General features: G+C 42.6%; 1 protein-coding gene across 3 annotated transcripts in view; it reads left to right on the top strand.

Moving 5' to 3' along the window:
* PSD3 (pleckstrin and Sec7 domain containing 3) overlaps window positions 1-13,839 on the top strand; it is a 430,527-nt gene that overhangs the window by 394,296 nt on the left and 22,392 nt on the right. For all 3 annotated transcript variants that reach the window (XM_036298486.1, XM_036298485.1, XM_036298487.1), the window contains 2 exons: window positions 1,668-1,825; window positions 4,869-5,013. In XM_036298486.1, the coding sequence (XP_036154379.1) occupies window positions 1,668-1,825; window positions 4,869-5,013 (303 nt within the window). The remainder of the gene's footprint in view (window positions 1-1,667; window positions 1,826-4,868; window positions 5,014-13,839) is intronic.

Genomic DNA, 13,839 nt, shown 5'->3' on the forward strand with positions numbered 1-13,839 from the left:
AGGCTTATTTGCATTACGCTTATTAAAATTTGTGCAGTTATTCAGTGTCTGGTAAGTTCAAGAAAAAATATTAATTTTTTTAAATGTTCTATTATTTTATGTTAACCATTACTCATTTATTTCAGCCCTTTGTATTCAGCATGTCTCTATCGAAATAACAGACGCTTCTATGAAAATTGAAGCGTTCTTTTTTCCAGCCCACATAAACTTAAACCTTGTTTATTTGGCCTGTGTTAGCCTTTGAGTTTGACATGCTTGTCATTATGGATAAACAGCTGCTGTTTATTGCTGACTCAATTTGAAATGACAGTAATAGTACATTTGAATTATTGCTTGATTTGTGGAGGGGATGAGGAGAAGGGGAGAAGGTATGGGAAAGTCTAATTGTAATTTTTCAGAAAATTTATAAAACTATCCTGTGGTAGTAGTTGATGTCTTCCTTTAGGCTTTTACTACTAATTAGAAAGTGAATTGCGCACACGTGTGTGTGTGTGTGCGTGCGTGTGTGTGTACATGCGTGTGTGTGTGCTCTTTACAGAAGTGCAAGTTTAGCATCATATCTGATAAAATATGGGAAGAGGGAAAAGAGGACTTTAAACACTAGAAAACATCTCCTGTAACAGTTTGTAATGTTTACTATATTTACATTAGTTTTGAGGCCTTTTCTAATTCTAATGGGCCCAGGAAAACTACTATATAGAATAAGAATTACAATCACCACCACTACCATCCAGGAAAACTATTGGATATAATAATAATAGTAATAAAAGAATCAAATTTGTTTTGAATTTTTGTTCTACTGGTTGCGTTTTCAAATTTATGTTTGGAGGGAAGCCATGCAAAAAAACCTTTATAAATTCTATTAACTTATAGATCATGCCCAAAGATAAAACTGCATCTATACATGACATCTTCCTTTTTATGTCATTTTACCCATTTTTCAAATTTATGATAAAGTGCTAAGCTTTCTCCTGATTATTAAAGTGATTTTCCTCTTGTCTTCCAGAGAACAGCTGGAGAAATCATTTCATTTTACTGTTCACTGTTCTTTTGATAATATTAGCCTCAAAAGAAAGTAGCAGGAAAACGTAGTGTCTTTATTATTTTTTCACTCATCTCACCCTTTTTAACTTTATTTTTTAATCTATTTTTATTGTTGTAGTATTACAGATGCCCCCTTTTTTCCCCATTGACCGCTTCTCCCCCACCCCCCACCCCACTCCCATATAGTGTCTTTAGAGCAAGGAAAACAGTGGCTTTCACCATCCGTGTAATTCTGTTGATGGGTATCTGAAAGCTTTTGTCCATTTATTCCGGAAACCACATCATCCTAACTGTGTAACTAGCATCACTTCAAGCCACCACAAAACGTCCGTGATATTTTATCTTCAGCCTCCTTCAGCTGTTTACCTTAATTATGACATATCAGCTTTTACAGAGTGCCCCTTAGGTAAAGTGTATTTTCTCATTCTGAGCACACTTTTCAAACAACAGGATGTTTTGTGATGCTTATGAAGTAGCAAGCAGTTGTCTTCACTCACCATTCATTTTACTCTTTTCACGCACCGTCATGAACGTTTCAGATCCTTTTCTTGTATTTCCACGATTTATAAAGAGGTGGGATCTGAGCATGCTCTCCTCTTTGTTTCTTCTGTATCCGCCTGCAGGATGAGTATAAGCCGGAAAAGTCTCTGTCGGAAGAGGACTTGAAAAACGCAGTGAGTGTGCACCACGCTCTGGCGTCCAAGGCCACGGACTACGAGAAGAAGCCCAATGTGTTTAAACTGAAGACTGCGGACTGGAGGGTCTTGCTCTTTCAGGCTCAGTATGTTTTGTTGGTTTGGTTTCCTCTTGTTTCTTAGTTTGCATAGCACCACTTTATACCGAGAAGAGAATCAGGATCCGCAGGGGGAATTTTTTGAGTTGGAGTCAAAGCCGTTGTTTACATTAGAGAGATAGCCACCTGAGAAAACTAGAATAAGAAATAGAAGCCCTGGGCTCAAGTGTTTTGTTTGCTACACAGTAGCCCTGTGACATTTAGTCGCCCACTTGCCATCACTAGAACTTCGTATCCTCATGAATAAAACACAAGGGTTTTAGCGCATGAGGCCTGTCACACAGTGAGTACAGTAAGCCTGGCTGCCAATCACCATTTCCTAGCCCTTTGTCCTCACATGTAATTTAACCTCTTGGAACCTCAGCTTGTCACCAGTGTAGATGACAATGTGTATCTCGTAGAGTTCTTACGAGAATTGAATGAGATCAAATGTACAAAGTACCTCACTCAGTGTCTGGCACATAGAAAATGTTCAATGGTAAGTGTAGATTTCCACTCATCCTCTCTTTTCTCTCCTCCTGAGCTCAACTCTGTGATTAAACTAGGAGAAGATGAAATCATACTGTGGGCAAGGAAGTAGGATGGATTGCCAGTTTAATGAGGGGTCCGTGCCAGCCTTTGGGTTAGACGTGGAGCATCCCACATGGAGAATTCTGGGTGTGGGTGAGAAACTGGATTTTCAGAGCTGAGCCCCTAGAACAGGAATTGTAACAGGAGCTCACATGGCATGTGTTCATGGCAGGCAGTGTTAATTGTCAGTCTGAACGTGACTGCAGAACCACTCAGCACAGCCCTGCCGAGGGACCACATTTGGCACCCAGGTTCAAATTTGACATCAAGATAGTGAGCATGAGCCCAGCTGGTGTTGCTCAGTGGTTGAGCATTGACCTATGAACCAGGAGGTCATGATTCGATTCCTGGTCAGAGCACATGCCCCAGTGGCAGGCTCGACCCCCAATAGGGCACAGGAGTAGCAGATCAGTGATTCTCTCTCATCATTGATCTCTCTCTCTCTCTCTCTCTCTCTCTCTCTCTCTCTCTCTCTCTCTCTCTCTCTCCTCCCCCCTCCCTCTCCCCCTCTCTCCCCCTCCCTCCCTCGCTCCCTCCCTCCCTCTCTGAAATAAAAAATATATTTTAAGAAAAAAATAGTGAGCATGAGTGTCTGCATAGTCTGCATACTTGTTGATCAAAACAATGTAAGATCCAAAAAAAAAATAGGAACAAGAACAGGTGCTCAAGTAATTTGTGGATGTCAAACCTGCAAGGGTATAAAATTGCTGACATCCGGTGAAGAGGAAGTTGCAAGGAAATCCAAGTGACACAGGACTTTTGTAGTGTGGGAGGAAGACAGTTTTAACACCACAAAGGGAACTATAGCTACATGTACAATTACAACTATTAGTAATAAAAGTCCTTCAAATTATTCTATTCCCCAACATTATTTTCAATCTAAAATACCAGATATAATAACTAAGGAGATCCCAATTACTTCATGTAGAACTGATGCCAAAATTAGTCAATTGAAATAAAGAGCCAGCAAAATCAGATTAGAGGGCACAGTGCAATGAGGAGATGATAACTCGTGTGGTCTCAGGTTAGTGGGGTTTCTCTCCGAGTCATCGGTACAGGAAATGATTTTAGCTTGGCTGACATTTTGGCCACCTTCTGTTTATTGATTATATACATGGTGTATAATCTATCCTGCTCCACAATCATTCCTACCACTCATTTATGAGTTCCCAGATATTTATTAACTGCTGTCAGTTCTAGACTCTGCGCATAGGTGACATGTAAGTTAACAAATGATAATAACATCAGATGATGTCCACATCCTTGTGTAGGTTTTTTTAACATCATATATATGTGTTATATATACCATTTAATTTCACAATTAATTTGTACAATTCAGTGATTTTTAGCACATTTACAGACTTGTGCAGCCATCACTACAGTTCCGTTTTGGAACACCTCCATCACCCCAAAGAGATCCCCGATGCCCAGTTTACAGTCACTCCCCATTTTCACCCCCCACCCCAGACACCTTCCTGTCTCTCTAATATTGCCTTTTCTGGACGTTTCCTATAAGTGGGATCATACAGTATTCCTGTATTGCTGAGTAGTGGTCTATTGCATGGATATATACCACATTTTGTTTATTTATTTACTAATTGATGGACATTTGAGTTGGGTTTTTTTATGACTCTTGTAAAGGTTGCTGCTGTGAACGTTCACAGATAAACCTTTTTGTGCCTCTGTGTGTTTATTTCTCTTGGATATGTAGCTGGGAGTTGAATTGCTGGGTTATATGGTGACTTGTAGATACCTTTTGTTGTTGTTGTTAATCCTCACCCGAGAATATTATTTCCATTTATTTTTAGAGAGAGTGGAAGGGAGAGAGAGAGAGAAACATCGATGTGAGAGAGACATGTTGATTGGTTGCCTCTTGCACACACCCTGACTGGGGCCAGGGATCGAGCCTGCAACCAAGGTTTGTGCCCTTGTCCGGAATCGAACCCAAGACCCTTCAGTCCCCTGGCCAACACTCTAACCACTAATCCAACAGCCTAGGGCTATAGATACCTTTTTAAGAAACTGTCAAAACTGCCTCCAACATGGGTGGAGCCCTTCACATCCCCTCTATCAGTGTATCCCTCAGTTGGATTTTAAAGTCAAATAGGTGATTGCAAGAGATGAGTTAGTTTTAATTAATTTAATTTTTTTTTACCTAGCCTAAGTATCAAACAGAAAGGAGGTTAACCAATATTTATTATCAAGTGATATCGCTTTTTCCCCTCTGTGTCCTTAAGGGGTAATCACAGCCTTACATACGATGATCTTTGGTTCCGGGCCCTTCGTTACCAAGGCGATTGCTTTTGAAATGTTCAGCTCCAATGAAGTTTTGTCAGGGCTTAGTTGTACCAAGATGAAGAAATGATTTTATGTGCCATTTAAATCAGCGATGAGAAATGGGCAAGGTGTGATGCCCTTCGATATAGAGATGCCCTGACGTAAGCACATCTGTTTCTCCTAGGAGCCCGGATGAAATGCAAGGTTGGATAAACAAAATTAACTGTGTCGCAGCTGTGTTTTCCGCACCGCCGTTTCCAGCAGCCATTGGGTCTCAGAAGAAGTTTAGCCGCCCACTTCTGCCTGCCACTACAACAAAGCTGTCTCAGGCAAGTCGCTTCGAGAGTGCTTTGACCTTGGGAATATTTGTATTTGAATATTGCTCCACATTTGGGGGGCAGGGGTGAGACCTTGCCCTGGAATGGGTCAAAATACAGTATACTGGGTTTTACACTTCATAGAGCAGCGGTTCTCAACCTGTGGGTCGAGACCCCTTTGGCGGTCGAACGACCCTTTCACAGGGGTCGCCTAAGACCATCCTACATATCAGATATGTACATTATGATTCATAACAGTAGCAACATTACAGTTATGAAGTAGCAACGAAAATAATTTTATGGTTGTGTCACAACATGAGGAACTGTATTTAAAGGGCCAGAAGGTTGAGAACCACTGTCATAGAGGAAGCTGACACAACTGAGTCAAGGTGAATAGGACACATACTTTGAATTAGTTTCTGAAACTTACATTAGTTTACTACTTAATCAGTCAGACAGGCCTGGATTTTTCAGTTTGTTTGTACTAACAGCTCATTTTTTTTTTTTTTTATGAACTAGCTAATGTTAGACATCCTGGCTTGGAAACAAGCCTTTTTTACATTCTCTCAGTTTTTTTTTGAATTGGGGTTTTTCCATATCCCAAGATGTATTTGATGCTAAGTCTATAAAAATATTCCCGGGGATACTGCTCACAGCTGAGGGGGCGGAGCCTTCTCTCCCCTCGGGCAGAGCTAAGTGCACCACTGGACCGCCTTCCAGATGTCCTCACGTGGCTTCTCTCCTTGTCAGTCTGCTGTCTCTAAAGACCACATCATGTCGTGTCCCTCTCCTACTTAACACTCTGCACCAAGGACATCGCATGCACTCCGGTTTTTCCACCTTTAAACCTGGCAGCACCCTATTGTTGTTGCCTAGTCAGGGCTTTGGGAAGTGGCTTAGATGTCTACTGTGAACTTCTTATTGGTGCACCTATAGAAATGGATCCATCTGGCTCTAATCAGCCAGGTCTTGATATTAACAGGCTCCTCCACACATTTGATATCATAATTATCAATGATACACTTATTAGATAAAAATGTATTATGTGCCTGTTGTACTTCAGAGACTATTTTAGGCTCTGGAAATAGAAAGGCAAATGAAGCCCAGATGCTGAGATTGGATTGGCAAATACAAAGGAGCAAGTCATTGCAACACAGCTGGATGGGAGGTTCAGCAAGGATAAGTCCAGAGTGCTGTGGGGTACAAGAAAGGGGCATCTCTCCCGGCCTCGGCGGTGAAGGAGGACCTTGATGTCTATTTTGAAGCTTGAAGGATGAGCAGCAGTTAGGTGTGTGGGGGCAGAGAGACTGATCCAGCAGAGGACTGGAAGGCCCAGAGGAGAAAGCCCTGGGGTGCGGGAACCACACATAAGTCATCACGTGTGACTTGAGCACAGAGTGTTGAGAAAAGGCTGGAAACGTTCCTAGAGGGAAGCAAGGCCCGGTGATGGAAGGTCTTGTGGGTCATGTGAGGATTCGGACGCTTCACTAGTTCCCCGGCATCCTCGGGATCTTAGTGTGAAAGCAGCAAAGTAATGTGATTAAATGTGTGCTTTGAAAATCATTCTTGTTACAATAGAAAGGATTTATTAGAGAAGGAAATTACTAGAAGCAGAAAGGGCAGTTTTACTATTCAAAAAATTTTTATTTATTTATTTTCGAGAGAGATTTGGAATGACACTCTAATCAACTGAACCCCCAGCCAGGGCAGAAAGGCTGCTTTTAAAGGCACTCTCAGTAATGCAGAGGGAAATAACTGAGTTAGTTGTAGAAGAGATGGTGGAAGTGGAAGCATGTGAGAGCTCCCCGGGTACGGAATAGATCAGGGGTGGGCAAACTTTTTGACTCGAGGGCCACAATGGGTTCTTAAACTGGACCGGAGGGCCGGAACAAAAGCATGGATGGAGTGTTTGTGTGAACTAATATAAATTCAAAGTAAACATCATTACAAAAAAAGGTACGGTCTTTTTTTTTCAATAGTTTTATTCATTTCAAATTCGGCCCGCAGGCCATAGTTTGCCCACGGCTGGAATAGATCATCCTGTGGCTCGATGAAGTGCAGGAATCAGGGCCGTCACCTGGGCTCGAGCAGCTGGGTCCTTTGGGACCCAATTGTCTCCTGGTTCCCTCCTGTTGCTTCTTGCCTGGGTCCTTTTCCTCTTTCGAACTCCAAATGTTGTAGTGCCTGGTGCTCAGAAGCAGATCAGACAGACACTTGGCAATTTTTTTTAGTTGAAAAAAAAAAAGTGGGGCAGGGAGAATGTTGTGCCAAGAAAAGGGAGAAAAGTCAAGTGAAAATAGGAGAGAAATGTCTCCTGTGAAGTGGTGGGGGTTGTTGGGTCCGTGGGTGAGAGCAGGGTGGAGTGATGGGAGGAGAAGCCATATTGGTCTTTGCGGGAGAAATGAAAGGCAGTAAGGAAGTGGAGGAAGGGAGTGTGTATAAGTCTCGCCCTAAGTTTATAAAAAACAGACTGGCAGGAAGAAGAGGGGAGACATGGTTTCAGGAAAGGTTCTTTTGTTTTCGTAAATTCATAGTTATTACTAACATGAATTGGATGCTTGCTCACCATGTAAGCCATTGCTAGTGTGATGCAGTGCATCGACTGCCCAGAAAACTGGTAAGAATAGAAAGGATGGCCAAACCGGTTTGGCTCAGTGGATAGAGCGTCTGCCTGCGGACTGAAAGGTCCCAGGTTCGATTCCGGTCAAGGGCATGTACCTGGGTTGCGGGCACATCCCCAGTAGGAGGTGTGCAGGAGGCGGCTGGTAGGTGTTTCTCTCTCATCGATGTTTCTGACTCTCTATCCCTCTCCCCTTCCTCTCTGTAAAAAATCAATAAAATATATTAAAAAAAAAAAAAGAATAGAAAGGATGAAGCCAGCTCACTTTACACAGCAGAATGGCATTTAATTTTCAAGGATAATAAACACTCTTAAGATAAAAGGAAGGCATTACCTCTTACTGATGACCAGAGAATATGTTGGCAGATTTCTCCATCTACCCAAATGAGGTCTGGACTCTTAAAGCAAATGTAGATCCCCACTTTATTTTGGATATTTAACATAATGTTCGCATAATTGTACTTAACACAAACAGTAAACCGCATTACATAAAGTAAGAAGAGGAAAGACAATTGAACCACTAGAGGGGAAAAAATACCTTCAGAAGTTGAGTTTTATTCTATTAATTTCATTAGGGATTTCCCAATGGTTATTTTTCAACAGATGGGTCTTTCTCACAATTACTCCTATGAAAGATTCAGGGCAAAAGGTGAGCTGAAGTTAAGGAGGAACATTAATAAACATAGAGCAACGTAAGAGTTTTTCCTTGTTCTTTCCTCACTAAAGAATCTACATTTCTATTTACTTTCTACTTTGAAAAATGTGCTATTGTCCTGTTTATGTGCAGGCTGTATATTAGTAAGTCACTTAGTACTTGTACATGGAAATGAATGTGTTCATCTGCTTGTCTGTTCTTAACCGTGAGACCAGGCAGGCAAGCACCTTTATCAAGGCAGGATCTCTCATTTAAATAAATCTTATGTACTGTGACCAAAATGAGGAATTCAAGATTTTAAATAAGAAGGCAATAATCAAAAAGCAGCATCCTCCTGTATTACGTAAGACAAGATAACCAAGCCCTTTCAAGAATGTAATTACTTTGTAAAATAAGAAGACAATTTCCTTCCCTACACATAAATCACCAAACCTTTGTGGCCTCACTTTTCCCTCTGGAGAACACAGATCATTCTAGAATGGTTTTAAGGTTCTATCATTAGCTCTGTTGTTTTATTTTATTTTTTTTACCCATGTCATCATGTTTATTTACTAAATGAAAATGATGTTTACCTTTGAGAGCAAAAGGGCAATTTAGAAACAAATGTGTAAAGCCACCCATGTGATACAGGACAGGTTAGAAGGAGGGAAGAAGAGGCGGGCGTTTGGGGCTCCCTCCACTGCAGTGGCCTTTGCTGGAGTCGTGCACCTCCAGTGCGTCCCAGGATGTGTCTGGATGCCCAGGAGTTAGTTCTTCAGAGCCTCGCAGACCAGTCCTCATCCGCAGCCCAGGCATTCGCAGCCTCGGCACTGCTGACAGTTTGGCCTGGAGGGTTCTTTGTTGTAGGATGAATTGTGGGATGTTTAGCAATATCCAGCCTCTACCCACTGGTGCCAGTATCTCCCTTGAGCTGTGATATCCAAAAATATCTTCAGACATTGGCACATATCCTGGGGAGTCCACATCCATAGAGAGCCACTGCGTCAGCCCAGCCATCTTCCCTTTCTCCATACGCCCCCAGCCCGGCTATGACTCCCCTAAATGCCAGAACCACCGGGATAATGTCAATATACAAAACACACACACAACATTGTGAGTGCCCTCCTGGAAAAAAGTAAACAGTCTGAGGAAAAAACTAAACACTCAATTAAAAGCTTGCTTGGTGCTTTTACAGGTACATTGTTCATCACCCTGTCATCTGCAAGCTTTTCTTTAAGTTATTCTTGTCTTCTATCCCAAACATGTTAGCCTTCATTATTAAAGTTGGTGATTGTCAGTGCAGGGTGGTTCTTCGGAACAGCTGTGCTGTGTGGGAGGGTCACCTTCTTCCACTGTTTCCTGTGGCAGCACTCCAGAGCACTTCTGGGGGGGGGGGGGGGGTCGGGGGGGGAGGGTGTTTGGAAGTTTAAGTCTCGCTTCTCCTGCTGGTGTAACACTCCAAACAGGTTTTCTCGATCAGCCCTCTGCAGGACCTATTCAGGCCCGAGTAGTCATTTTCAGACTTGCATGTGCACAGGGTTGATATAAGTAGGTCTTTACACCCACCCACCAGAACCTTAAAAGTTCCTACAGAGGCCTTCACTGGGCTCCATCACCCGTGCCATCCAGGCGGTCTCAGCAACACCTACTCTCTCAAGGCTGTGTCCTGGCAGTTTCTAGTGTGTGGAAGACCAGGGGAAAGCACATTCCAGGGACAGAGGAGGGGGTGAGGAGCCTCTGATTGCCTGGGTCCAGCTCCAAGGTCAGCAGAGTTCACAGCCCCTTGATGTCCTCCTTCCACAGGCAGACGGGTGGGATTTCACTAGAGGAAGTCATTCTGGTAGCTGTGTCCCTCACTGGCCAGAACACCCTCTTCCCACACCATTCAATCCCATACTCTCAGTCACAGATCTTTCATTTCCTACCCACTTCCCTTAATTCAGACTTTTGTCATCTTTTACCTAGATCAGTGGTCTTCTGACTTTTTAAATCATTCACCTTATCAGTCTAAGTATTTAAGTGGACAGATATTCCACAGTATATATACAATTCTTTATATAAAATGTATTGCATGTCCTACTATCAATACAGCATAAAAAAATGCTGAACATCATTAGTCATTAAGGAAATAGAGCGGAAGTCAAAACCATGAGCTACCACTTACACTTATTAGGGTAGCTATGACTTTTTAAAATCTTTTTATTTATAAAAGGAAAATAATGCGTTGGTGTGAGTATGGAGAAATTTGAACTCTCATACATTGCTGGTTGGAATGTAAAATAAGCAGCTACTTTGGAAATCAGTTTGGTGGTTCATCAAATGATTAAACATAAAGTTAACATGTGACACAGAAATTTCACTCCCACTTAGATATCAAGAGAATGAAAACATACACCCACACAAAACTTTTATACAAATGTTCCTGGCAGCGTTATTCATAACAGCCAAAGGTAGGAATGGCCATCCGCTGATAAATGGATGAATAAAACGGGATCTACCCTACAATATGGATGGACTGTGAAAACATTATGCCAAGTGAAAGAAGCCGGTTGCAAAAGACACACTGAGATTCCATTCAAAAAGAGTCTCGTTTAGGGAAACTAAAATGCCATAAAATTAACTTGAGGTGATATTTGCACAGCCCTGCGAAGACGCTAAAAGCGTGACTGATGCACTTCAAACGAGTAAACTGTGTGGTACTGAATCATGTCTCAGCGCTGAGTTTTAAAATTCTCCCCCAGGATCTTCTTGCCTGGGGTGCACACGCCCACTCTGGAAAACTCTGGCAGCTATGCCTGTAACCACTTGAGTTCTCTCTGACTCTAATCTTCCTTCTCTCCAATCCATCCTCCTCGGTTCTGGCTAAAATAAGTTTCGTATTATGTCACTTACCCTTAACTGGCTCACTTTGCCAACAAGATGCAGCCCAAACTCTGTCATGGCCTTAGGTCATGACTTTACTTCTCCAAAATAAATTTTATATTCATTTCTCAGAAGTCTGTATCTAATGGATATTAAATATTCAATAAAACAATTAATTAAATCATATTGAAATTATGCTGAAGCTCACTAAACACCGTTCAACTGCAGGGGTGGGGATCGTCGGGCCCCAGGGCAGTATAAGGCCCTGGAAATCATTTGGTCTGGCCCTGCCAAGGCATTAGGGGTGAGGTAATTAAATGTTTGACCAAATATAGCAGGCTAATTTTTAAGTTGATAATTTGGTATGGCCCAGGAGTGATGCTATGACTATATAAATGCCGTTGGCAAAAAAAAGGTTCTCCACCCCTGGCTTAAGGTCTTTAAAACTGTTTTAAACATGAAATGATGAAACAAAATCTTTCTGCTGGTACTTTCGACAGTAGCCACCTTCAAACCTTATTCTAAACTCCATACAGCTGGGGTTTGAGGGGCTGCAGTGCTTAGCAATTTGGCTGGTAAAGTGCCTAGCAGACTCGTAGGAATGTCATTACCTCTGAGTCATCCGCCTGCTTTAAAACAGCCGAGGCAACAGTGTGGGCCCTCCTGCCTTTACCTTCCCTTTTTAAAAATGCTCCATTTATTCAGCCACTGTTGACTGAGGGCTACACACTGGGCACCATATTAGGTACGCGGGCCTTATCAGAGTAGCTAAGGCAGGGGTCTTCACTCTCAGCGAATGAGGTATGTGTTCATGTTAGGCAGGCAATTTCTGTAAGCCAAAGATGGTGCTGCACATTCTGTCCCTGCCCAGCAGTGTACTAGACACTGGAGGTTTTGAGAAAAGTAACCTTTTTCTGCCTTTAAAGAGTTGTAATCACTGAAGGAGAGAAGATTCACACATAAATCAGACTAGTGTGCAGTGCGCATGTGGAATGGGCATGAAGTGCTGTAGTGATGCAGGGGAGGAGGAGCGTGAGATCTGGGAGAGCACTGGTCTTGAGTGGGATTCGGAGAAAGGACCTTCGTATAGCCCGCATGTGTGAGGACCGTGGGGGAGAGAGCACATTGGGACCCAGGGAGTTTATGCAGTTTTGAAAGCTGGGGTTGGCATCGATACATTAAGAAGTGGAATGTTTCCAAGCTTGTTTGTAGCAGCCCTTGGGATTTAAGAAGGTTGCTCCGAGGCGAGTTTATGAGTAGGAGTTGGGAGAAGGGGTGGCTTCCCACTGTCCTTACCTCTGTGCCTTGAGCAAGGACTCTCTGGATCCCATTGCCTCTCAGAGGAAGAGGTTAGAAGGGGTGATGGCAGGTCCTTTCACCTTAGAATTCCGAGGGTTCTGTGTTCCACAATTGGGGGAGAGGGGAGATGGATGGCAGGAACCATGGCTTTTCCAGAACCCAGCACCATGCCTGCACATAGTAGGTGTTCAGTGAGTGTTGTGGATGGATGACTCTTCTCCCCTGGCTCTTTCTGCCATCTCTCTCTAGTCCTCGCTGTTCCTCTTCCTCTTCCACATGCATTTCTGAATCATCATTACCTTTTATTTTCCACAGCTTTTCTTTCATCCTCTTCTCCATGAGGGGTAATAAGTCTTAGGTTTTGTGTAGAAGGATGAAGAGCTAATTTCTGAGCCTTCTAGTGGTGGCTGGACCCCTGGGTTGTGCACCAGAATCAGCTCTTGATTCACTTCGAGATCTTGAACATCCACTTGCCTGGCCCCATCCCCTCATGTGTTAGAAATGCTTTCTTCACAGAGATGAATCAGAGCTCAGTATTTTAAAACAAACAAAAAAAGAAATTTTCCTCATAGTTCTATATAAGTAAGAAAAATTAAATCTTAGGTGATGTCATTTAAAACTTGCCTTTTAGATAAAATTTCATTGTATATGTTATCAAAGGTTTTATCAATTACACCTACTGACACATAACCACGGTAATTTCTCTTGCATCTATTATTTAATGTCACTCCTTAAGTGATCACCTAACTTCAAACAGTTCCCATGAGTGCATGCCACTTCCCCTCTCTGTGCCCCTCTTTAACTTGGTCAGATGTATTTCTGTGCCTTCCCTGAAGTCCCTTTTGTTAGTATTGTCTCTAAGAGCAGCATATTTGCTCCCCCACTTAATCATCAGGGCAGAGACAAAGGGGAGAGAAACAGCAGGGCTCCTACTTTGTCTTTCTCCATCGTGTCTATTAAAATTTCATTGTCCCGAGTCTGAGAATGCAGCACGCCTCCACGGCCGCTGCCTTTCTCCTCCATTTCCTCCGTCAGTCTGTGTACCTCCTTTACCACGGGTTAGATCATTGGAATCATTGGCATCGTCTACTTACCTATGCCCATAAGAGACATGTGGTATTGTTATTTCACTGGTCAAAATGGACAGAGTAAGAAATGCAGTTTTAAAATGCTTTTATTTTGAAATTATTTCCTTAATTCTTGCACATGAAGGCAGTAAAGTACAGTAGGAGTTAAGCATTGCAGATTGAATTTCAACATTCCTTCAACTAGTTTCTTCATAAAAAAACATAGCCCAAATGGCTAGCCCTTTATACTGCTACTAGAGGCCTGTTGCATGAAGAGATTCGTGCAATAGGCCTTCCCTTCCTTTGGTTGCTGGCACCAGTTTTCCTCTGGCACCCAGGACCCAGGCCTTCGCTCT

The sequence above is a fragment of the Myotis myotis genome, unplaced genomic scaffold, assembly GCF_014108235.1.
Source record: "Myotis myotis isolate mMyoMyo1 unplaced genomic scaffold, mMyoMyo1.p scaffold_m19_p_3, whole genome shotgun sequence".
Taxonomy (NCBI): domain Eukaryota; kingdom Metazoa; phylum Chordata; class Mammalia; order Chiroptera; family Vespertilionidae; genus Myotis; species Myotis myotis.